The sequence below is a fragment of the Tauraco erythrolophus genome, chromosome 1 (assembly GCF_009769465.1).
Source record: "Tauraco erythrolophus isolate bTauEry1 chromosome 1, bTauEry1.pri, whole genome shotgun sequence".
Classification (NCBI taxonomy): domain Eukaryota; kingdom Metazoa; phylum Chordata; class Aves; order Musophagiformes; family Musophagidae; genus Tauraco; species Tauraco erythrolophus.
The window spans coordinates 23,463,220-23,488,860 of NC_141465.1; the positions used below are offsets into that span (position 1 = coordinate 23,463,220).

Genomic DNA, 25,641 nt, shown 5'->3' on the forward strand with positions numbered 1-25,641 from the left:
AACCATGCATAGACTTGGCACATTGATCAGGTAGGAGACAGTGTCAAACTGTTCAGCGTTAGGGCTGATGCACACATCTGGATATGCTCAGAAGACATCTTGGAAACTTCAAAGTGAAAAACTAAGTTGAGGTACCCACTGGGTGCTGTCAGTGGCAGCTGTCAAATGCAGTAGGTGACTCTGGACTTAGCATAAATCCTGATTTAGTACTTCTTTAGGTCTCCATGTCTGAATCCTTCCTTCCTCACTCACATCAGCTGCGCTGTATTGCTCCATCACTTGCCATCCAGACATTAATGTCTCGTCATTATTAATTACTTTGAATAGCTCCTTTAGAAGTAACCCATAACTCTACAGAATTCACATGAAAAGAGCAGACGTTTTTACAGGGCTTTCTTCCTCCTAAAAAGATACCTGACTTCCTTTCAGCATCTCCTTACTAAATTGCTTTCCACTTAGCTGTATATAAACTTAGCCATTAATTCCACCAACATATAACTGCACTTTACCTTACACAAATAAGTAATCCCAATGTGAAATCAATCCTTATCTGAGGCAGAGATCATAAACCACAGCCTTAACTGTATATAGCATCACTGAAATCAATAAAGCCATCCCAAATTAAACTGGCAAATGGTCTTGTTTTACATATCTTTAATCCAGACCATTTCAACCTATTGTGAATTAAGAGAGTGATGTAGTGAACATCTCCTGTATTATACATTGTCTTTTGTCTAAGTAAGCTAATGCTTACTACAGTTACTACTAGTGCTTAATGAGTTTCTTGACATACTCTCACTGTCACGTCATTTAAAATGGTATAGTTAAAAGAAAAGATGACATTATCAAATACAAATCAGGTCTAACACAAACAGGAAACCAAGCCTATATTAGTTTTATAAACCTGTCACTGAAAAATTTCGTATCCCTGTGACTAAGCACTAAATATAAACAGTGCATTAAATCTGCCAAGCTTGTTGCATTTGATAGAAATAATTTACAGTTCATTACTAAAAGTACATACTAATGAGATTTCTTTGGTATTACTACAATATACCAGTTAATTTCAGAGCCTACATTTACTCATGGGATATATCTCTCTTCACATGTATAGAGACTGTTCCTCGCAGTTAAACACAGAGGTACAAGGAAACTTCTAAAATAAAGTTAACAAAATTTATCATGAGAAATTGGGAAGTGTTTATGGATAATTTTCCATTTTACAGGTGAGAAAAGCAAAGCATGACAGTACCACCAGGCCACCCAGCAGGCCAGTAGTTATTGCCAAATACTGAACCACAAGAAAATCAGAGTATGTAAGGGAGTTCTATAAAACAAATATTTCATTCCAAGTCAAACTAGTCTGAAATGACCTGTTTCTCCATTTTAGATTTTTTCAATGGAAATTGATTTGGGGTTTTCAGCTCCTTCTGAATTTTCCCATTGAAAACACATGTAGTAAAGTGAAAAATGTAAGTGGACATTTTGTATGCTGAGAGAGAATGCAAAACAGTACTGCAATAAGTTCAGCCTCTCTTCAGCTCTGATGGAGAAGTGTGCTCCACTAAACTATCATCACCACTTCCTTCAGAACAGGGAACTCCTTGGAACATTTTCATTTTCTGCCTGACTGTGGCATCCTCTGCTGAGCTTGAGGGACCTGACAGAATTAGTACAAAGTAGCATGTGGCAGTGAGCCATAAAAAGCAATGTTACTTCCAAACAATTACAGCACATTTTTGTTGGTGCTGGGAGACACGAGGCTACAGTCCAAGTGCTTAGCCACTTGAGAAGTGCAATTATGTGCTGGAAATGCACTGCCTGGAACAGTCCCTCTTACAAAATTGAAATTACCAACTAAAATGGGAAATTAGAAAAAAGAAAAAGTTTCTTTCTGTCTCATGTTGTTTATTGGAACCTCCTTATCAACTCCACTACTTCTTTCCTTTTTACCCAAAGTTTACCCAAATCAAGGCAACAAATCACTATTCTTGTCCTATCCTTTTTATAAGTATGCTTAACATGTGTGAAAATATCATTATTATTACCTTTACACCACACCACTCTGCAACACTGTTAGTCACGTCTGTATGTCTCCTTGTATCTTTTCAACCTCACCTTACCTGACATTTTCAACATCTTTGTCGGTGACGTGGACAGTGGCATAGAGTGCACCCTCAGCAAGTTCGCCGATGACACCAAGCTGTGTGGTGCCGTCGACACGCTGGAAGGGAGGGATGCCATCCAGAGGGACCTCGACAGGCTGGAGAGGTGGGCCCGTACCAACCTCATGAAGTTTAACCAGGCCAAGTGCAAGGTCCTACATCTGGGTCATGGCAATCCCAGGCACAAATACAGACTGGGCGGAGAATGGATCGTGAGCAGCCCTGAGGAGAAGGACTTGGGAGTACTGGTGGACGAGAAGCTCAATATGAGCCGGCAATGTGCTCTTGCGGCCCAGAAGGCCAACCGCATCCTGGGCTGCATCAAGAGGAGCGTGGCCAGCAGGTCAAGGGAGGTGATTCTCCCCCTCTACTCTGCCCTCGTGAGACCTCACTTGGAGTATTGCGTCCAGTTCTGGAGTCCCCAACATAAGAAGGACATGGACCAGTTGGAGAGGGTCCAGAGGAGGGCCACGAAGATGATAAGAGGGCTGGAGCACCTTTCCTATGAGGACAGGCTGAAAGAGTTGGGGCTGTTCAGGCTGGAGAAGAGGAGGCTCCGGGGTGACCTTATAGCGGTCTTCCAGTACCTCAAGGGGGCCTACAAGAAAGATGGGGAGAGGCTGTTCAGGAGGGCCAGTTGTGATAGGACAAGGGGTAATGGTTTTAAAATAGAGGGAGGTAGATTCAGGTTGGATATTAGGAAAAAATTTTTTACCATGAGAGTTGTAGAACACTGGAACAGGTTGCCCAGAGAGGTGGTAGATGCTCCATCCCTGGAGACGTTCAAGGCCCGGTTGGATGAGGCCCTGAGCAACCTGATCTAGTTGGAGATATCCCTGTTCCTTGCAGGGGGGTTGGACTAGATGACCTTTGAAGGTCCCTTCCAGCCCTAACGATTCTATGATTCTATGATTCTATGATTTTTTCCATGCATTTATAATGTAAAATTTCTAGAAGGGTATCTCAGCCCTCGATTCTTCACATTTTCTTGCTCATGTCTTATACTTTACCACACAACTCAATACATCAGGACTGCTTGCGTAGCCACCATTTGGCCAGTATGTTTACATGACAGATAAAGGATGCATGAAGCTAGTAGTCTGCTGCATATGAGTTACGACTACTGCCTAAAAGCATATATTAGTGCAAGCTGACCTTCCCGAGGGTTGCAATACCAGAGTTCTAGCCTAATTTTGGGAGCAAGTAAATGGCAAAGGATATATATAGTTCATAGTGAAAATGCCAACCCCAGCAAGTCCTGAAAAGGTAGATTTTTATGTGTCTCTGTCTTTAAATACAGTAAAGCTGTTGAAAATCAAGCTCATATGGGTAAACAATCTACAAAATAGGGGAAAAAATACTCATTTGATAACTACATCAATAATTGCTGTGGTAATAAACCAGCACTCAGTTCTATTGCTGGAAAGAGCAGTATATCTACCCTTTATGCTGCCAGTTTAGAGCTATTACAATTTCATTAATTTTTCCAGATATTAACTCGCAATTGAATATATCAAGCAAAATAAAAATTTATAGTCAAAAATCACATTCATACCTCTGTACTTCAGTTCTTCTCAGCAGGACATAAAATCAATGAAAACAAAAGTGAAGATATAAACCATTAAAAAAATTATTTAAAAACATGTAAAAATATATAACTTCAGAGAAGTTGTAGAAAGCAACATTTAAAGGAAATTAAAGAGGCCACCTGAATCATTTTTCTGCCTGAACATTTGTGTCACCCCTTGAAAGATTCTAGTTCGAGACATTCAAAATTTACTCGCAAGTCTCTATGCTTTTTTAAAGTGATAGAAGAAATAGGTATTTGGAGGCAAAGTGATGAAAGAAAGGAGGCTCAGAGACCTGTAAAGCGGAAGCTAGGGATGATGAGAGCAAGGCTGGACATAAACCTGCAGAATGAAAACAGGCAGAATAACAGGAGTTTAAAAAAAAAAAAAAGGAGAAATACAAAAAAACCCCATCCCTCCATACATCCATACACATGAATATAAGCAGACAAAAATGTCTTCCTGTGTATGTCCTAACGACTTCCTCAGAGGAAAAGAACAAAGAGATATACAATAAAGAGATAAAGCTGAGAAAGACACTCCCACATTCTCAAGACGTTTGAGAAAACCTACGGTAACGTAATTACCATTTCTATAGAATAAATTTTTTTAAAGTCAGTCCATGAGTAACTCTGTTCACAGTTCTGGGGTTTTTTTTGTTGTGTCCAAGCACTTGCTTGTCTAGACAAGTAAAAGCATGTGCAATGGCTGGTTCAGAGCTTGGCACATACTGACCAGCACGCTGGAGCTGCCTCTTGCAATGAAAAGGACAAAGTTACAACTTACTTTCCCTTCCTTAGGACATTGTCTTCCATATTCTTTCTAACCCAGCTATTGAATTTCAACAAAACTTACAAGTCATAGGTTTTGGACATTCCACTCTGACATTTAGGTGAAATTGGTCAATAGGTTCAACCAAGCATTGCTGTCAAGAGCAGGGACAGCAGGGACATAGGAAAGAAAGGAAAAGGATAACATGCATAGGACTCAATTACATGAGAGACCAGGGTTAAATACATAAAACAACCTTAAACAAGAAAAATATACATATCTGATTTGCAGTCAGTACGATCAGGAAAGGCAATCTGGCATTGGAAAACCTTTTTCTGAACTGGAGGAGGAAACCTTTATGCAGAGTTTATTCCTGCTCATATTCCAATAGGTTAAAAGCTGTCATCGATCTCAACCTGAGCAGCAGCTCTAATTCTAAACAAATACCGCATGAAAATGCATTTATTTCATCTTTAAGCTCTTCTCTTCAGAACAGAATTTAGAACTGCTTTATATCTGAAACATCACTGCCCTGCCAATATCTTTTTTAATAGAAAAAAATCTGAATGGTTACGACAATACGCATCTATGATGAGCATAAAGATAATTGATTTAAATAGCATATTTACATATGTGCCCACAAATCTTATTGTTCCAGTTCTCAGACTGAGATATTATACGAGAAAATGTGAATTCATTTATCCAATGAACACAGCACAGCAAAACTGCTAACTATTAGATCTGTAGATCACATGTACAGTTTATTAAATTCACTTAGTAGACAGATGATTACGTTTCCATGTAAAAGCCATTACAAATAATAAATAATTAATATGACTTGACGAATAATGTGCCAGGATTATGCAGATAATTCGTATTTAATTCAGCAGTTGCTTCACTGCTAACAAATGATAACAAATAGACCATTGAATGTTTTCCACCATGATATATTTACTTTATTCAAATTTCCCAACTACATAGATATCTGAACTTTCCAATTAATTTCACCCTAAGGCATTCCAAGCAAGTAATGCATATTACCAGGTAGACTCTTGAAAATAGATCTAGCTTATCTCATTTCCTTTCTCATTGCAGTCTTTATCCTGAGGAAGAATCAAAATGTCACTGCTGTAAGAGAAATTAAGTTAGTAGAAGCTTGCTCTCTCTTCACGTACCCCTCTCTGGGCAAGGGATGGGTTTGAAGGTCAGTTCAGTGTTCTCCATCAGTACAAAATCATATCTGCAGAGCTGCAGCCTACAAAAGTAAAAAAAGAAAAAAATGTGCACAACAGAAAAAGTTAACATTAATAGAAAAATATTTCAGTATTTGAATTACTAAAAATCCGGTGTTTACCACCTCTCAGAGATGGTACTCAAGACAAGAAGAAATGTTTTCTTGTCTAAGTTTACGCCCTATTTTATGTGCCAGACTGTGAACAACAACCAGGACATCAGCTGGATGGTGCAAAGTGGTGTGACTAAGTATATCACATTAGTCTGAACTATGAAGATGCAATACGTAATCCATTGAAGTTATTAATCTGCATTCAAATTAATTCTTTAGAACAATGGTCCAAGAACAACCCAATTCCTGTTAACATTGAGCCTGAATAATTAATTTTGAGTTCCCTAGGCATGAAAGTTTCTTTGCTTTCCTTCCACAAAGGAAAGTAGGAAACCACATCATGATTTCTTCTCACTCTTTCAGTTGCAATGACAGTATGTATAAGGAAGTTTCATCCAAGAGAGTAATTTGTCATCTAAACACCTAGAAAACTCAGAACTGCATAATACTACAGCAACACATACATAGGTCACAAAGAGAGTCACATACATACAAAATCTTACTTTTTGAGGTCAATACAGGTGGTCTTCCTTTCAGGACAGAGGCAGGTCATAGCTCTACCCTTCATGCACTACTATAGGCAGATGGTGAGAGCTGGTTTGAACTGGCAAACGACTAGCATACCCTCTAATGGCACCTCTAAAGGCATACAAGAGATGATACTTATTTTATTTAAAATTATCTTCTAGATTGCTCTGAACTCACAGATGTGGCTATGCAACACAGTCCACCTCGGACTGGGATGTAGCATACAGTGAAACAGCTAAAGAACAAAGCCTGAGAAAGAACATCCTGCCAGGCATTTCTGTTGCCACCCATTAGCGTGAGATTTTTTTTTGCTAGGTGAGGCTTTCATAATCCCTTACCCTGTGCGGCTTCTCTGCTGTCTAGTAAAAAGCAAGGGCATGCCACACTCTCTTTTTCAGTAAAGGTATCAGTAAGGTCTTCTTTTTCATTACTTCTGTTCTTGTTTTTGTTAAAAAAAAAAAAAAAAAAGTGGCTGGGCTAAGTATCTTTGAGACATTCACCTTCCCCATCAATTGAGTTTGAATTGACTGACATGTTCAAAAGCTTTTTGGGAGAACTGACACCTAGGCACACACAAGTTAGGAAAGCTTTCTGCTTTTATAGGTGAGCAGGAATTATCTATCTCAGAAACCAGAAGAGTCTGAAAATTATATGTACATTCTAGCACTCTCACATTCACACACCATCTGCATCAATAATAGACCAGCCCAGTAGACAATTATCAGTGGTATCCCTCAAATTCTCACTGTCTGCTATTAACCCAGATCTGGGCACACTGAGATTCCTATTGCCTTTTATCCATGCACTTGTCCCCTGTTTTTTAGTACTGCTTTGTTATATGAATAATATAAATGTTTTTAATGTAGTTTATAGTTGATTATCCTGTATTCAAGTAATTGTTGTAATTGTAGGTAACTAAATAAGGTAAATATAGGTAGTTATAACTACAATGAACAATTATGTAATTATACCAACCAATAGTATTGTAACATTTGCATTTAAATTACCTTCACATGCTGATTCGATACACCATTTTCCATTGCTATCTAAAAGTATCTAATGTGCCTATATGATTGCCATCTGATGAGGCTGCATATGAAGGACTTTAGTGAATCCTATATTAAAGCATATCGAGTGCATCTTACTTTAAAACTAACAAGCATCAAAATAATAAGAATGAAAACTCAAAACCAATAAGGGCTCTTCACTGAAAATCTTCCTCATTTGCTAGATCATTATCTGAAAAAGTCCTGAATGCTGATAGGCTTGCATGAAATGTATCTTCTGAGTTATCACCATTGGGTTGAGGAAAAAAAAAAAAAGCAATACGATATGGCTATCACCCAGCTGGCTTGTAATGATCTAATTAAGGTTTAGGCCCTGCCTACAAAAGGCGGGCCATTTCCTCCTGGCTGTGGGAGATGTAACTATATCCTTGGAGTTGCAGCCCAGTGAGCAACAACATGATATAGAGCTTTGACTCTCACCTCCAAATGCTTTTAAATAAAATCATGCCAGTTCACTTGAGAGCTTGAGACTTATGGCCTTCAACTAGCCAATAATGTCTAATGTATATACATTCTGGGGTACTATTTTGATTACTGAGTGTTCTGTTTCTTCCTAAGTCTCTCCCACCCATCTCCTCCTTTTTCTCAGTAAATATGAAATAGTAGATAATAATTTAACAAGGTTTCAACATTTTTACAAAGTACCATACCCATGCTAGAGTATTATCACATACCAAATCAGAAAGCCTTAAATGTTATTTCTCAAGTTAACAAAATATACTGACTCAAGACTTACCTGTATTGTAGTATTATTCCCACTCATTACTTATTTGAGAACCGTTATTAGGTTTTATTTTGAATTCCGACTTTCTTGACTCTGCCATTCATATGAAGCAAATAAACATAACGATTCTAAAATAAAGTACTCCTGCTACTCCTGGATATCTCTTAACTATTCCATGTAACATGTTACTTTCACAAGATGAAAATGTAAAATTTAATTGCTAGTGCTATTGTACAAGTAACTCTGGAGACATAAAAAATGAACACATGGCAATACTGCTGAAGTATTTAAAACCAGAAATAACTAATAAAAGCTTAGTAATGACACTTAATTATAAAAAAATGCAGATGATTTCATTTTAAGTGTAGGAAAGCATAGACTGTGTTTCGGTCTCAGAAGGTCTTTACCTACAGCAACAAGACCAAAAAACTCTTCCAGTCACACAAGCAGCTGACGTGCTCCATTTCACATCTGAGTTTGAAAAACTGTGTACAGACACATGATTAAAATCCGAGAAGTGGAAAATCCGACTGGAAAAGAACCTCATGATGCAGGTATAAGTCAAGCCGGTCTACATAGGTGGGACTTGAAAACCCATTGTGAGCAGAGAGCAGCAGTAGCCTGCTGTAACGAGCAGCACGTGTAACATCTACATGCACCAGGGTGCTGTGCACTAAATGCCAATGTACAGAGCAGCTCTTCCACATGATACAATTGATCCTAGGTAGGATGAGAAGGGTGTTCGTGCATAAAATCATTAGAGGGAAATACACATTTCTGAGGAAATATCCTGAGCAGTTTTGATGACACACAACTTCGATACGTGACAAACACTTACCTTTCTGGATTGTTAAGAGACTTCAGCCTCATCTGGAGAATCCTAAGCTTGAGTTTTGGGCCTATTAAAGTCTTCGTAGAAAAGGTCAAGGAAATTTTTGATATATTCTGAACGTCTTGGTAAAATCCAGTTAGTATTTTGACTCTTTTATATTGCTGAAATGTTGAAGCTTCACTAAAGAAAAATATTATTTCTAGTCAGGATTTTGTTAACTGAGTAATACGCATTATTGCTAAGCATTATTATTAAGATCAGAAAGCTTGTAAGATGTATTGACTTTGAGCATTCAGAACACGGACACCTAGAACTGGATTCAAACCAGAACCATGCAAGGACCAGGGCTAGTTCATAAATGGAGAGAGGATCATTTCACTGTTAGAAGCATTGCCTCTGACACTGAGCCATATCCAGGAAAAAGAACTATGGTCAAGTCTTAACAACCTCATTACACTTTTTTCACTTACAAGTTAACAAGTTAAAGGGTTTAGGAAACTCAGAAAACTAGTCCTATAAAGTTGAAAAACAGATTTAGAGACAAAGCACAACATACCTATTCATCTCTGACTCTACTGTGTTTCCAGCATAATCTGTTACTTTAACTTTAATGTAACCTCTCCTAATGCTTTTATTCCAGGTAGTAATATCCAGTAAGTAGTTATACACTGCAAAAAGAAATAGGAAATAATAAGATTCAAAGAGTGATCTCAACAGGACACAGTTGTTATTATCACTCTGTTAAAAGCATTCACGGGTTGATGATAGGAATAGTGACTTTTTACTTCTAAGTTACCAGCTCAAAACAGAATAAGAAGGCTGTTGACAAAAATTAGCTTCTACCAAATGGCTACTTGGAGTTCTGTGTAATTAGTGTATCATTTCCTCCAGTTCTTACATGGAAAGGATTTGCATCAGAAAGCTACCATCAAAATTAGCATGAAGAGTTTGACCTGCCTAAGGAAAAACCACAAAATCAAGCCCTAAGTAGCACCTTCAGGTTTGGGCAAGCTCTGCAAAGAGGGCATATTTGAGCTGTTAGTGTAGCAACACTATCATGGTACCCACAAAAGTGACATGTGCAGAAAACAGCTGAGCTACATTGGCAGGGAGAGGGGAGGAACAGCATTGGCATAAGCTTTATGTTTAGCCAAAGTGGGTAGTTAGCTGGGTGAGCAGATTAATCGAGTGGGAAAAGCTGAAGAGACATTATTCCTACGTCTTGCTTGCCCAGCCTGAACGGTACAGGTCCTCCAAGCACCCTTCTCTCAGAGGAGTCAACCTGCCAAAGCCTCTGTGTGGATACTAGAAAAACTGCATAGGGAAGACTGAGGAAGAAGAGAGGGATCTGGCTGCTTTCCCATGCTCCAGCCCCTTCTCCCCTTCCTCTGGAGGGCCCACGGCCTCAGGAAAACAGGCTGGGCACCTGGGGCTGGCACCCTCCATGCACCAGCACCAGCACGGAGCTGACCTGCTCCACTGTGCCCTTGGAAACCCTGACCTGGCCTTCTACTGCACCTCTGTAACCGTCACTAATATTGTAACCATGTGATGGCTACCCAGAGGAAACACAACTTTACTACTCCCAAAATAAGGAAGTCAACTGAAACTTTTTTTTTTTTCCTAGGCATGTTGCTTTTTAACATTCTGTCCTAAAAGGCCAAGCTTCACCTCATGTGAAAAACTTGACCTGCTCAGGTTCACAGTTTCACTTAGTTTTAGACCTCTTGTTTATTTCTATTTCCTCATGTTTTCAAACATCTGAGAATTTAAAAAAGGCTTCAGTTAATAAATACCCAAACATGTGCTAACATTTGCTTATAGTGGTAAAGACTGTTAATAAAAACAGAACTGGATGAGAATCTAAACTTGACCTCTGCATGAATATGTAGATCTAAACTGTTGCAGCTAAAGCCCATGCCATGAGAGCTCATTCCCATATAGCATAAACCTGAAACAGTCAGCTAAGTTTTCCCCCCACTGTTTTACTCCTAAGGACATACGGACTTTTAAAAGCTGAGTAGCTTTAGTTGACTGTGGGGCACTCTCCTCCTGGGGTGGAACGTAGAGGGGCCTCTTTTCCGTCCCCCAGCCAGGGCAGTCTTGCTTCCCAGTTTTGCTCTCTGAAAATGGCAGCAATGATCCCATCTAAGCAGGTTCTCTCAGTCCAGCTTTTCCCCTGTCACTTAATTCTCATTTTCTGGCTTCCTTCTTCCTCTTGGCAGCCCATCCCATTACTTTTAAAGTCACATTTCTTTCTCAGTTCACATATTGCTTACTCTTCTGCCACAATCATTCTCCTTCCTCCTCCAGTCTGTGAACTGACACTTAGCTCATGTTTTTATTACGCCATTTTACACAGCAGCTAACAATAAATTTTTACTTTTAACATTCTTTCACTCCAGATCAGCTAACAAATAACAGCCATAACGTTTCATAAAGAGTTCGTTATATACGTATTCAGCCACTCACTGCAGAATGGGTCTTGGTCTGAGGTATCAAAATAAGCTTTTGTTGGTGAACTCTTTGGGATTAACAGTTTCTTCCATCTATCAGCATAATAACCTGAAATCCAAAGTTTAAATACTTAATTTCAGACATTTAGCAAAATCCTGATACACACATCATTACAAAAAAGAAACTCACCCAAAGTGACAGATTTGGCTTTAATTTTCTTACACATTCTCTGAGAAAGTAAATTGGCTTGGAAAATGCAAGGATCCCCTGAGTATAAGATAATGTATTATGCAAGTATTTAATTCTTCTAATATATTAGTATCATTAAAATTGTCAGTTGGAATCTATTTAGTCTAGACTACTAACTCCAAAAAATACTGCTTATAAACTCCTGCAGAGGTAATAAAAACAAACCTAAAAAAGTAGCCCACATATTTGCAAAGAACAGTAACAGAAATAATAACATAGTAACAGGCTAATAACCACTCTGGGGAAGTTCTGGAGTCTTCCTGCCCTACTATAAGGTTCCGTTATTGTTGGGGTTTACTATAAAACAGTGTACAGATCTGTTTGTCTATGCTTTTTCTTCAAACCTGATCTAACTAATATATGTAAGGTGTACATCCTAATAGAAGGATGCAAAGAAGACAAGGTAGAATTGAAAGTTAATTTCTATTTAAATATTTTTTATAATTTCATTCTTAAGAAAACCCTGCCAACTAGGAAATGCTCACATTATTGTAGCTGTTTCCAAGCTGTCCCCAAATCCTCTCTAAAATCAATAAAACCCAAAACAACTGAAAACTGCTCCAAATAAAAGCTTGATTCCAAAAGAAGAGCCAGAGAAACCATAAAGTTGCTATAAACATTATTACTTTTAAATAGAACCAAAGGTACTCTAGGGATGATAACACACTATGTGTGCCTAAAGTGATTGACTAAGTAGAAGCAGTTTCCCTATGGAGAGGAAATACACTGTGAATTCATTTCAGACTGGAAAGCATAATAATCAAAGATAGGAACATTCAGCACCTGTGTCTGACAGAGCTAACTATAAGGCAGACAAAGCCATAAACTTTAAACTACTTTAAATAGTATGCAGCTCTGCATGCAATCAATCTCTACAGATCCCTTAACATGATACTACAGATCTCTGGAATAGCCCCAGAAAGAGCCAGTCTGGATTTCTGGGAAAATCTCACCCAGCCCAGAGCAGATACCGTAACGCTTACCCAGTACTGGACAGGACATTGTCTGGAAATCTTCACAATCAACACATTTTCCTCTCTTGTAATCCCAGTAAGAGTCACAAGGATAAGTTACTATGTTGCACCTTCTTTTCAAAGATGATAAAAAGAGGAAGACAGATCTTTGATGGTCACACTTAAAATACTGAAGTCCTTCAGGAAAGAAAAAACGAAATACACAAAGAATATGCAATCATTCTTCATGAAATGAAAGTTATTATCAAAGTAACCTCATTTACCTGAGTCATTCTTAGTTAGCCATGCTTTTATTCTCTGGTTAATTGACCACCAAGGGTAAAAAATGGATGCACATGCACAAGAAGAAAAAATTGAAGACAGTTTTGAATATTACGGGTACAGAGAAAATAAGGTTTTATACGCAAGAAACAGTCTACTAAGTCCTATCAAATTTACAGAATTTGTGTTATAAAGCATGAGTCTTAATTAAAATCTGCCCTGTTGCATTCAGTGCAGAAAGTTTTGGCAGAAAAATAACCGTGAAGAATATTTCATAGAATAATAGAATTATAGAATGGTTTGGGTTGGAAGGCATCTTAAAGATCATCTAGTTCCAACCCTCCTGCCATGGGCAGGGACACTTTCCACTACATCAGGTTGCTCAAAGATGCATCGAACCTGGCCTTGAACCCTTCCAGGGATGGGGCATCCATAACTTCTCTGGGCAACCTATGCGAGTACCTCATCACCCTCAGAGTGAAGAATTTCTTCCTCAGATCTACTCAAAATCTATCTTCTTGCAGTTTAAAGCCACTGCCCCTTGTCCTATCACTATATGTCCTTATCCAAAGTCCCTCTCCAGCTTCCTTGTAGGCCCCCTTTAAGTACTGGAAGGCTGCTAGAAGGTCTCCCGGAGCCTTCTGTTCTCCAGCCTGAACAACCCCAAGTCTCTCAGCCTGTCTTCATAGAGGAGGTGCTCCAGTTCTCTGATCATCTTCATGGCCCTCTTTTGGACTCTTGTTCCAACAGCTCCATCTCCTTCTTGTGTTGGGGGCCCCAGAGCTGAACACAGTACTCCAGGTGGGGTCTCACGAGAGCAGAGTAGGGGCGTAGAATCCTCTCACTCACCCTGCTGGCCACACTTCTTTGGATGCAGCCCAGGATATGGTTGGCTTTCTGGGCTGCACGCGCACATTGCCAGCTCATATTGAGCTACTTCAAAGATTCCTTTCAGTAGGGTTTTTTTGCATAATAAATTCCTTCCTCTCCTAGCAAAACAAACTATAAGAATTGTACAGATGAAGATGATCCTGAGTCTAAGGGATTCTTCCATACTCACAGGCGCACAAGTGGAAGCCCTATGCTTTTTCAGCAGGTCTAATTCATAGCAGCAGGGTGCAAATTAGTAATAGAAAGGTAGGCAGACATAAATATATCCAAAAACAGTAAACAAAAACAATGGGCAACAACCTTGCCTAAGATTTATGGCAGTTGAAATAAGCGAAAGTCTGCAGCAAAAAATCACACTGTTAAATTGCTTTAATCCTAGAGCCTAAAAGACCTGTCCAAAATCTAGTTCATCATTGCCAACCAGGACAAATCAAAGACATTGTGAAGACTTGGAAGTCTTGCCTTTTGTGTCACATGCAAATGATCCTGTCCAGACCACCTGGACACAAACATCTTCCCCCATGCCTAGGCATATATAAACACGGCAAAATAATTATCACTAAAGCAGATTATATATATAATATAATAATATAATTCCATCATATCCATAAGAATGGTTTGGTGGAACATGTATGCTTACAGAAAGATCTTCATTTCAAAAAAAGATGTCAAATATCTTCGTTATTTCTCACTTGCTGAGCAGAGATGGAAAAGAAAGAATACAATGCCCTCAGCTCCCATATAAGCAAATATGTGTCCATTGAGTTCAGTTTAATCATTTTTGATTTGATCTCAAACTCTTTTCTCATTAATTGAACGCATTTTTATTTACCACTGAATACTGTTTGTGGACAACCAGGCTGATCCATTCCTCCATTTGGATAGAAATCAATGGTTCCTAAAGGTTTCTTGAAACCTAGTGCTAAAACAAAAACATCATGAATCAGAAAAACATAAACAGAACTATGTGGTCAATTACATTATCATTACATTCATTACAAAATAATATGGAGGTCTGAAAGAAAATTTTTGCAATTATACCGTTCTTTTGCTCTGCAAATGGAAGTCATGCTATGAGTTAAAATCCATGGGTTTTTTCTTTTTAAGAAATTTATAAAGATGCAAAATGCTGTACATAAATTTATACAAATTTCTGTAAGATTCCTACTGCCACAAAAGAAAAAGGAAAGAACAGAAGCAACTATTTTGTGCTGTAGCCAAGATACTACTTGCACAAAGAAACTTATGAAACTCGTTCTCCTCTCCAGCAACCAAAATTCTTTACCAATGTAATTTTCATTAGAGTAAGATTTTCCATTTTTTGCACAACATTGGATTCTGAGCGACACTAACATAAGCAGTATATCAAAGTAGAAAAATCTGTGTTTGTCCCATAGAAGACCATGAGTAAGATTTAGCTCAATCTGACCTACCTTTCTTTTTACCACACATTATCTTTATTCACATAATTGGAACATTACAAAAATTGGTATTTTACAGCTTCACATATAAATTTGAACAGTAAAATGCTTAATTTTTAATATTATTAAAGAAACTTATATGAAACCACACAAATAATGGGACAAGTGTGGTAGGTTTGAAAGGTTTACTTCTAGTTTTGAGAAAAAAAATGAATTGGATTATAGTATGGATGAAGCAGACTTTACAATGTTCTTCATTTTAACCTTACAGTAACGTGATTTAGAATTTTAAGCAGTGGATCTGTAGAGTACTAACATGATACAGCTGAGACTGGCTGTCTCTGAAGGGACTAATTCAGTGATAAACGTGCATACAACCTCTATGTTCATACACATAAGCATAGCAAAAAGATGTTTATACTAAACTATTTTGTAAATAGCAGTAGCATAAATTAATGCAATAGGCATGGTTTATTCAATGTGAAGACTTGGGTTTTTTTTCATATTCAGAAGGAATATGCTATAACAAACAAGACATAGATGACAGTGGTGTAATCGCTACTTTTGCATGACATTGAGTGGACTCACGACTATATGATTATCTACATATGCCTTCAGTTAGCTGTTGGACATAAAAGTTATTTCAATACTTCCAGGTTCAGTCATGAAACATCACTGACTCAATGGCCACTCATGTCAGAATTGAAGAAAACAGCCCATCATTGCTTCAGACACTAGCAAAGTTGAGTTTCAATTTCTTGATGAATAGGCATAATAACATACAGTACGATTTCAAAAGTATAGGCATTGTTAGAAAGAAAGCAACAGCACAGAAATCCACCTGATAACACGAAATACACTTCTGCAGCACTATTTGGGTGTTATTGAAATAGCTTATCTCTTCTCTTTTGCTCTCCTGCCTTCCCACAGGTTGAAATAGGAAAGTTAAGGCTATGTCATTACCATCAGTATCCGAATGGATTACATCAACAAATTGCGCATCAGTACGATCCAGTCTCCTCTCTGGTGGTTCTTTAGTGAATGAAGGGCCCGCTGGATCAAGACCTAAATGAAAATCACACTAGCATTACAAATCCTGCAGTCTATTTCTACAAATATATACAAGACTGACATTTGAGTACTATTCATCAATGACTCTTCATTTTCCTGGGATAATTATAAAAACAAAACCCAGCACAATTCTTCTCAAGTTTCCGTTCTTCAACTTGCTAAGCAAAGCAAAGGTTCCTACCACAAGACTGATCAACATACATCTTTGAATTTCTCTCTCTCACTAATCAGTTTTGCTCATGTCTCAGTTCTCCAAATGAATTATAAGACAACAGTATTAGGGATCAGATCAGGAGAATTAATTTTATCCTTTTCCCCAGAAAATATCATACCTATCATGTACCACATAAAAATGAAGCACACAATATAACTACTGTCACCACCAGAAAACAAGATGAAGACACCTTGGATGGAGACAATTTCAAACATGCCTCAATCATTTTATCAGTTGGTGTTGAAATTACTTATGGAAAAACAATCATAATATACAATTAAGTGAAATACTAGTTTTCAACCACATTTTTCACCTGAAGGAGGTTTGTAAATCTTATGCTGAAATCAAAACTCTGCTATGACAAAAGAGATTCCAACTGAGATCTATAAAAACCACTTTACATCAAGGAGGAGGAGATTTGGGTTGCAAAGTATTTGAAGTATAAACACTGTGTATTCTTATTAATTTTAGGGATAGGGAATTATTGTTGTGCAGCCCTGAAGCCTGATAATTTTCAAGATGGTAATTTCTGTCCTTCAAAGGAAAGCAAAATTGTTAGCTGAGGTCTGCTCTGCTCCTATTTTCTTGACAACAAAAGCATAGACAAAGAGGGCAAAAGAAAAAGCAGCAAAGATGGAAAATACAACTGTCAAGGCAAAACATATTCCTACACTTAACTGACTCCTAATTACATTCTTACTGACTGAGAGACAGGGACAGTGTATGACGTTGGATTATCCACCTTTGTATTATGATTTAACTGGAAAATGTACTGTAAGAACTACTCTAGGAAGGTTCTCAAGATCAAAATAACCAAGACCCAAACTACCAGAGGATCATGCAATGCCAGGAATACACATTCGTATTACCCCAGGTGACAAAGGTCATTGTTTTAGTCCACTAATTAGTTTTTTATTTCCAAAACATCCAAACAGCTAAGAGGAAAATTTCTTTTTTTTTTTTTTTTTTTAAATATCATTTTTGCAACATCACTTTGGGCCACTGCCTCAACACCTCAACTTGTTTGAAAGAAAAAGTATTAAAACAGTCACATAAGAGCTTATGAGCCTTGTGTGTTTGGACTACTCAATCTTTGCCTTTATTCATCCATATCTGTAACTTTAAGAAGGTGATTGAAACATTTCATATAATTCCATTCAACTGTGAGAATCTGAGTCCAAAAATTACATGTATCTACTAGCTCCCAGTTATTGTACAGAGAGGACACAGACCTGCTAGCCTAGCACTGCAATCAAGACTATCCCCAACCAGTGATGCTAACAAACTCTAGGGAATTGTGTAAAGTGGAAATGAGTATTCTTAACCAAAGGAATGTAGCTGGAGCCTATCACACTCTTAGAAAATGCCCTGACTTTCGGATTACTGTATGAAAAGGGGAGAAGTCTCTAATTACTTTTCTTAAGGTTGGCTACTGGCTTCTCTTACATTTTGGGACAAAAATTACTTAAGTACTCTGAAGAGAGTTTGGAGCTACGAATCTCAAGGAGAGATAACTGCCTCCTTTCAGCCTGAAAACAGATGCACTCTTAAATCCAAAACACCATCAGGATCCAACAGCTCCTTCTCCCTTTAGCATCTTTCTCATAGCTAGCTTAATCAGCTTCCTTCTCAACATGCTAGATGCAGTGAGTTTTGCACTTGCACCACAAGAAGTATCTGTGCACTCGAATTAGCACTGTGAATTTTGCCCTAGGAACCGGCATCTAAAAGTTAATTCTAAACTTTGTGCGACCCTGGTCCTGAAAGATGTACCCACATGAGGGTATTCTGATTTTCACTGTGTGCACCATTCCCACAGATGACAATGCTGATGATGCAGTAAGTATGGGGTAAGATTTGCAGTATCCATACACAGGTTACACACCTGATTTAAGCTTCCTGTAGCAAATAGCCCAACATACTAAAGTCTACACCGTGTTCAGATACCTCAAACTCAAACCAAATCCCTGTGCCTGATTCCTGTGGTTTGACCAAGAGATTCTGAACTTCCCTTCAAAGGGGCCTGACTTGCTCCGCCAAGTTGACAGAAATCCAGGTAGTATATCTTTTAACTCAAGTGGCATTTGGATGTAGTATTCAATTTTCGTTTGAGAGACTAGAGGTAAACCGTTTGGAAAATGTCAGCTGTAACATGTCCTGAAGGCAGACTTTCACAATTTTATGAAATTCTATCAGGGATACATTTCCCCCTTGTATGTTACTAATTAATCAGTTCTTATTTGTCAATATTTCAGCGCTAAAATCTGTGATTCACAGCTACGACAACAATACAAGGTAGATCAGAACACATGTATCAGGATTAAAAGCCTTACCTGTAATTCTGCCCAGTTTGCCCTTATACTTCTGGCCAACAAAACCAGCTATATGAGCCCCAAGACTAACACCAATCATATATATGTTGTCAAGAGAAGCTCCACCTACCTGTCAGGGGAAAAATACACAAAGCCACAACAACGCACAAGGTTAACTGAACAGATATCAGTAGACTGATTTAGTTTTCGCTTTTGGTCAGCTGTATCTCTAACTTTCTAACTTCAAAAACAAACAGAAATCACAAAGTTCTATTCAGTTTGCCATACTATACCAGTTAAACAGTGTAGTAATTATGAAATTCTTTCACTAGAAAAATGTAAAAAGGAAGTTGAGTCACATTTCTTCCAAGCTGTCACACTAGTTAGAAGAGGAGCACGGGAAAGAAGAGGAAGACATTTACCAGATACAAGAAAGATGAACCAAAACTATGAACTAGGAAAAAAAAATTTCTCCCTCTACCTTATCCTTCCAATAAAATAAATTAAAAACATGATACAATCAACAAAGATTTGTGCCACAGAACCACTGAATAATGGTGCCAAAACACCTGCAGGAAAGCCTTAAGATGCCCATTCTACAAAGTAGGCAGTATTTAATAAAAAACCTACCGGAGAACTCTGAAACAGTATCAGCAGACCTGTTAGAATCTCTGCAAAGCGATGGGATGCTATGTGGGATCCGACACATTAATGTCTCAGAATGAATTAAAAAAGGCCTCATGACAGTTTGCAAGTACGAAACTGATAGCTGTGGGACACAATATACCCCACCACCATCACCTTGATGAACCGCACATTGGGATTCAACAAGATTGGCCCAAGCACGCCCTGCAGTCATTGCTTTGTCAGGTCGATGTGTAACCAGCAATTAACCAAAAATCTGCATCAAGACATTTCCAAATCCATATTTTTAACCCACTCTGGATTGTTCTTATAGTCCTATTTTATTTTTCTATTCCATAACAATAATGTAATAATGTAATAATGTAATAATGTAATAATGTAATAATGTAATAATGTAATAATGTAATAATGTAATAATGTATTATGTATATGTATAATAATGTATAATGTAATAATTATAGACTATTATCTAGTCCCAGAGGGCAGATTCTGATAGGCTTTCTCTGCTTTCACCCCAGCTTTTCTCAAAATTGTGGGGTTTTTTTACTTGAATTCCACATTAAATCAAGTGATAAATCTAACAACGGCATAAATGAGACGATAACATGTTTGGTTCATTTGATTAAGCAATAAATCTAAAGCCCAGTTAAGACCACTGACATCAACAATTGTTTCAGCAACTCCCTCTAGAATCAAGAAATTAATATCATTTGGAACAAATATTTATCTCTCTGTCAGAGATGTCTTTTTCATTCAAAACCTTTAATTATAGCAGTTTAATAGTGAAAAGAGTAGTGTAATGTTTTCATAAAATTTTAATTCTGCATACTATTGAACATCTCTCATCTCACCTCCCCACTGATGCATTCACTCTTTCCAGAAGACCAAAAACTTCCATCTGGCTAAAGAAATCAGATGCACTCTTAGATATACTTCAGTGAGAGGGAAGTAAGAACTCAGGCCGAGTTAAAGATAGGCAGTAATAACTGTATGGAAAGTTAGTAAATACTTTGATAAAGAAATGCCACTTAGTATCATTCACTGGGCTTCTCTTTAGATATATTTTAAATGTCCATTCCCACCCAAACTATGCTATTTAACCTTATTCAGAACAGATGCAACTCTCTGCCTTACCAGCATCTGGTCGACATAGTTCTTCAGTATTTCTGCAACTTTTCTGCAATTTTCAACAGCAGTTAAATAATTCACAGTTGTAGCACCACGATTCCAATCAACTATAATGAGATTAATATCATCTGAAGACAGTAAAAGCTCCTTTGTATCACCTAGCCATGCCGGTGGAGATCCCGTTGGTCTGAAGCCATGAATAACAAAGACAATTTTCTTGGAGGTATTAAGGTACTCAGATGCAGTAACATTGTTCTCAATGAGTCTCTCAGAACAATTTTGATTTTCCCTTGTATATAGCAGTAGCTGGGGCTGGAGTTCTGTCCCAGACAAAGCATTGCCTATATTAAGATCTGTAAATTCCGGACATTCTTCCTCATCTGAAAAAGATTAAAATGTTAGACAGTCATTTAATGAGTTAGATCAACTGAAACACCACCTCTTCATTTTTCTTTCAACATTTTTCCAGTAGAAGTGAAGAACTTCCATTTCACTCACTCCAGACCTTTGCAATGAGGTGCCAGAACGTGCACTGAACAAGGAGCCACAGTTTAACTAATGACTCAGTAGACATCACTATGCTCCTCTGAACCCTTCAAATACAAAATTAACTTTAGTAATTGTTCCCGAATCATATATTATCTCCATATCGAATACAAATTAGCAGTCAGTGTTGATAAGATCCTTTGCTTAACCATGAAATTCAGATTCTCATAATATTTTCACAACTAGCATATGATGTATAAACAGGAAGACCACTGTGGTTGTTCCTTCCTTTTTTGGCCAGGGTGTCAAAGTTGCCAATTCTTAGGCTATATTGTTTGATCTAGCAATAAAAAAACAGTTGCCTGACAGTACGGGATGACCCAGAACTCCTCCCTAGTTTTGGATCACCATAAGGATACCATTATCAAGAAACAAATAAAGAAGAAACAAAGGATCCTGTTCTTAGTTTGAAAAAAATAAGAATCTGTAAGGTCAATGTACATAATGGCACAAGAAAAAGTGGAGTATTTAGCAGTTCTGTACTTGGACATTTATGGTATAGAAGGTTAAGCTGTAGATCAGTGAGGATCAACGAGAGGATGGAGATTTTCAAAAGAGTCTAAAAAGACTTAATTTTTTCCGTGTGCTTATCAACGTCAAAAATTAATGCTTCAGAATGTATCTTTTGGCTGCTGAGGTGACACCGTGTGGATAAGCCACTTCAGGATTCTGGGCACAATGCCGATGCCTGTCACAGTTCTTCTGTATGGCCTCTTCGCCTTTGCTGTTAGCTGGTGTATGGCCAAAGAAATTCGGCCCAATCTCTTGACTTCTGGTGGGCCATGTTACTTCACACAAGGCTTTTGGTTTATATTTGATGGCACCTTTCTCTATTCTCCTGTCATTAATAACTTTGTAAAACAGGAGAAATAGAAAGCAAAAGTAGGAAGAGAAACAGTGCCTACTCAGTTCCTTAAAAAATAATAAAAAAAGTAACCTGAATTTCTCAGAATTTTTGAGTTACAGGAGAGGCAGTTCTAGCTCTTCTCTTTTTCCCAGCAAGTGGCTAGCTGGAAGAACCGAATCCACCACATTTGTACATCTGAGACAGACAGCAAGCTCTCACCAGTCTCTAAAGCTGCAAAGGGCAAGTGATAGAGTTTTACAAGGTATCTGAAAAATTTATTTGATACTATAGTGCAGATCTAAACAAAACTAAACAATGTGAATGACAGCACTTAATATGCAGCAAAGATGTGGCAAAGACACTAATTCAGCTAGGGAACTAGACCAATCGCCTCTAGGCCAAACTACGTATCTACAATGACTAGACCAGTCATCTCTGGACTGGACATGACAAAAAATGATGGATATTTGCAAACCAGAGCAGAGTTGAAGTTACGGAGTGTTAGAAATGGCGTGAAACTTCCTGTGTCGAATCAACCAGACAAAAATTTCATGCCTATCATCACCTTATTATAGATGATAATAGCTACAATTATTATGTCTGGGAAAAGTTAGAATCACCTATATTTCAAAATAAATACCACGGTTCTCCTTATTTAGACATTGAATAATTTATATAACTTTTACTGTGATTACTGGATGGGTTATTAACTAACTAGCAATACAGGAAGGCAACTCAGTTTCACTGCTGAGACTTATCCAAGAAGTTGCTCTGAAATTAAGAGCTGTTCAGCTGCAGCTGCCTTGAATTTAATGAAAATAATATTCAAGAACCTGATAAAACGTCATGATACTGAGATGTTAATAGAATGTGTCACATTTAATCTCTAGTTTCCGTATAATGATACACGATAATAAAACTAAAAATAGAATAGAAATTAGGTCACTTAAATGCCATATACCAAGCTAAACAATAATAAGCAGCCACTTGATTACATTTTTACTATTCAGATTCAAAGCTATGACATGAAACTCCTTCCTTTTTGCCTAATATTGTTTTTAAATCCAAGTTTAATCACTGATCCTTATAATTCACTCCTGTATTTCTCACAAAGAAAAGGTTTGTGCTAAAATATTGTAAATGTTTAAGTGTTCCTCCATATCAGTTTGATTTCTCATCATTTGCTTGGCAGAAATAAGAATTCATTTTTCTAAAGTCAGTGGAATGACAGTAACATAAACCAGAGACACTTGTGGAGGACAACTGAGGAAACCTATTTACTAGCTGGGAAATGTCAAAGGGAAACAACTCATTTACTTATGGCTGTGAAACGACAGCAGAGTTATTCTTTGAAAAGTAAACATAGAAAAAAATATTTATTTACTGTGGAATTAGGTAAGTACTATAAATAGCTTTATAGATATAATACTTGTAATTATTTAGTGAGGACTCATTGAGGGGAATTTTTTTAAAACTCCTATTTCTGATTGATTACCGGAAGGAATACCCAGCTGCCTTTGGTGCTCGCTTCTGGGAGTACTCAAATACAGTTTTCTGTACAGTCAGAACATACAGATAGGTGTTGGGCAGTTACATATGCAGTTTAACTCAGTTAATATACAATTTTAACTCCTGTGTACAATGGTAAGCATTGTAAGTCTCTTCTGTGGCTGAAAAGGGGAAAAACTTAAGTGCACACTGACTTTTTTGTAACTAAATTTCACGATTTAAAGCACAACACCTAACTGGAAAACCTGTCAACCTATCAACTCAGCAATAAACAATAAACTTACGTTAGTGTATAAAACTATTTCACAATTACATCTTTACTTTGTACAAAGTGCACATACCTGAGCGTGTCTCTGTGCAAAGTACAGGCAGAGATAAAGTATCAGACTTTGTTCTGTTTACTTTAAAATGAAAACCTACGACTCAGTTTCAGAGTGATCAAATTCTCTTCACTAATCGTCGGCTCCATTAGGCATAATTCACAAGGTTTAATCTTTTGGTCAATGTAAATGAAGGAATCGTCACTTTTTACACTCAAATAAAGCCAAGAGACTGCATCACAAAGAATAAGCTAGTGGTTCTTACCTGATTTCACCCAGTATATCAAACAGAGGAAGAAACACAATTTCAGCATGTGGAATGGAGAAAAGCAATGCATAATATCCACAGACAAGTGGCAAACCTAGGGTTTCCTTATAGCGTGCTAGATTTCTAACCTAACTGCGTGCCACTAATGAAGTAAGTGACATGTAGAGTAGGAAGCAGAAAGCAAAGCTGTATTCAAGCTTCTGCAATTCGTGACTCCTCCTATTGCATGACTTCAGTAGGTAGGGTGGTTTCTGGTCTTTAAGGGTTGGGACTGGTTTTTAATCTGTTTCCCTCTCTCTTTGGCTATCAGCAGATTTACATGTAAGCAATCAATGTTATGTATCACTGACAACTCCGTTACATACATGGAACATAGGAGGCAGTGTAACTAGAGGTCCATCATATTAGAGATCCATCACGTGTCTTTTTTCAAGCGTGATACTCAACTGCAACTACAGGTTCTCAGATGGGCAGAAGAAACTTAGAGCAAAAAGTCATGTGGTAACTGAAGGATTTTTCTGTAAAAACGCGAAAATAATTCTGAGAATCTCCATGGATTAAATTTTGCACAAAATTATTTTCTGGCTTTTTCCAAGGAGTCATTCTCTAATTTACATTCAGAGCAAGTCTGTGAAGCTGCTTATATGGGGGAGGGATGGAGCTTAAAGCCCCACAAATCTCAGACACTGACTTGCTAGGAATTTTGGGTATGTCACTTAATTTCATTCACTCTGTGTCCCCAACTATAAAACAGATGAAGAAACGCCTATTTTTGTGAAGCTCATTTATTTACAAACCAATTCGCTGGGTAAATACAAGAGGACAAACTTCAATTTCCTGGAGTACACAGCGAGGCAAAGGGGAAGTAAACTACATTATTCGATTGAGACGCCTGGATGCTCAGTTTGCCAATATCTGGCCTCCAATTATTTCCACTGTAGGAGAAAGAAAAACTACCATAACGACTCAAATATGAGAGATGCATCTCAGAAATGTTTTTTGTTTTTATTTTTTCTTTTTGCATAATGTATCATTCACGGTGCTTCTAAACACAAGGTCTAGGTCTCCTTCTTTTCCATCCACAATAGTTAAAGGGGGGGAGAGAGGTGTTATTTATTTTTAAGTGGTCAGTCTCTTCAGCTGGCTTTATGATTCTGAGCAGAGCAACAAAGCTGTGCTACACAAGCTCCTGCAGCAGACAGCCTTTAGGAAATATCTTCAAAGTCTTTTTCCCTTTGAATGCAGCCACAAGGAGAAGATGCAGTGTGTTCACTCATCTGAAAATTGACTCAGCTTAACCAGTGACCTTTTATTACTTTTTGCTTCCATTTCTCAAATTTGTCACACTTTTCTCAGTAAAGTTCACTAAGACAGCTCTTGTTACCCCTTTGCATTCCTCTTCATCTTGATTCTTTGTCACTTTGTCCAACTGTTATCGTAAAAGCACAGCCCTACTGACATTACGTATTACTTAGAACAAGTAATGGTAGAGTGTCAACTTGGCTCTTTCTCCTCATTGCTTTTTGAT

At 37.7% G+C, this 25,641-nt stretch overlaps 1 protein-coding gene across 2 annotated transcripts; it reads right to left on the bottom strand.

The window, feature by feature from the left end:
- Window positions 1-5,671: 5,671 nt before the first annotated feature.
- Window positions 5,672-24,159, bottom strand: LIPI (lipase I). Of its 2 annotated transcripts, XM_086631344.1 has the most exons (11): window positions 24,111-24,159; window positions 20,630-21,003; window positions 18,872-18,980; window positions 16,217-16,318; window positions 14,665-14,754; window positions 12,690-12,857; window positions 11,473-11,565; window positions 9,557-9,668; window positions 9,007-9,180; window positions 6,369-6,375; window positions 5,672-5,752 (listed from the first exon to the last, which is right to left on the bottom strand). In XM_086631344.1, the coding sequence occupies exons 1-11, from the start codon at window positions 24,157-24,159 to the stop codon at window positions 5,672-5,674; spliced, it is 1,359 nt and encodes a 452-aa protein (XP_086487470.1). The 2 variants fall into 2 exon arrangements, with proteins under 2 accessions (XP_086487470.1, XP_009982121.2); XM_009983819.2 differs by lacking the exon at window positions 6,369-6,375 and having other exon boundaries at window positions 5,672-5,759.
- Window positions 24,160-25,641: the final 1,482 nt, after the last annotated feature.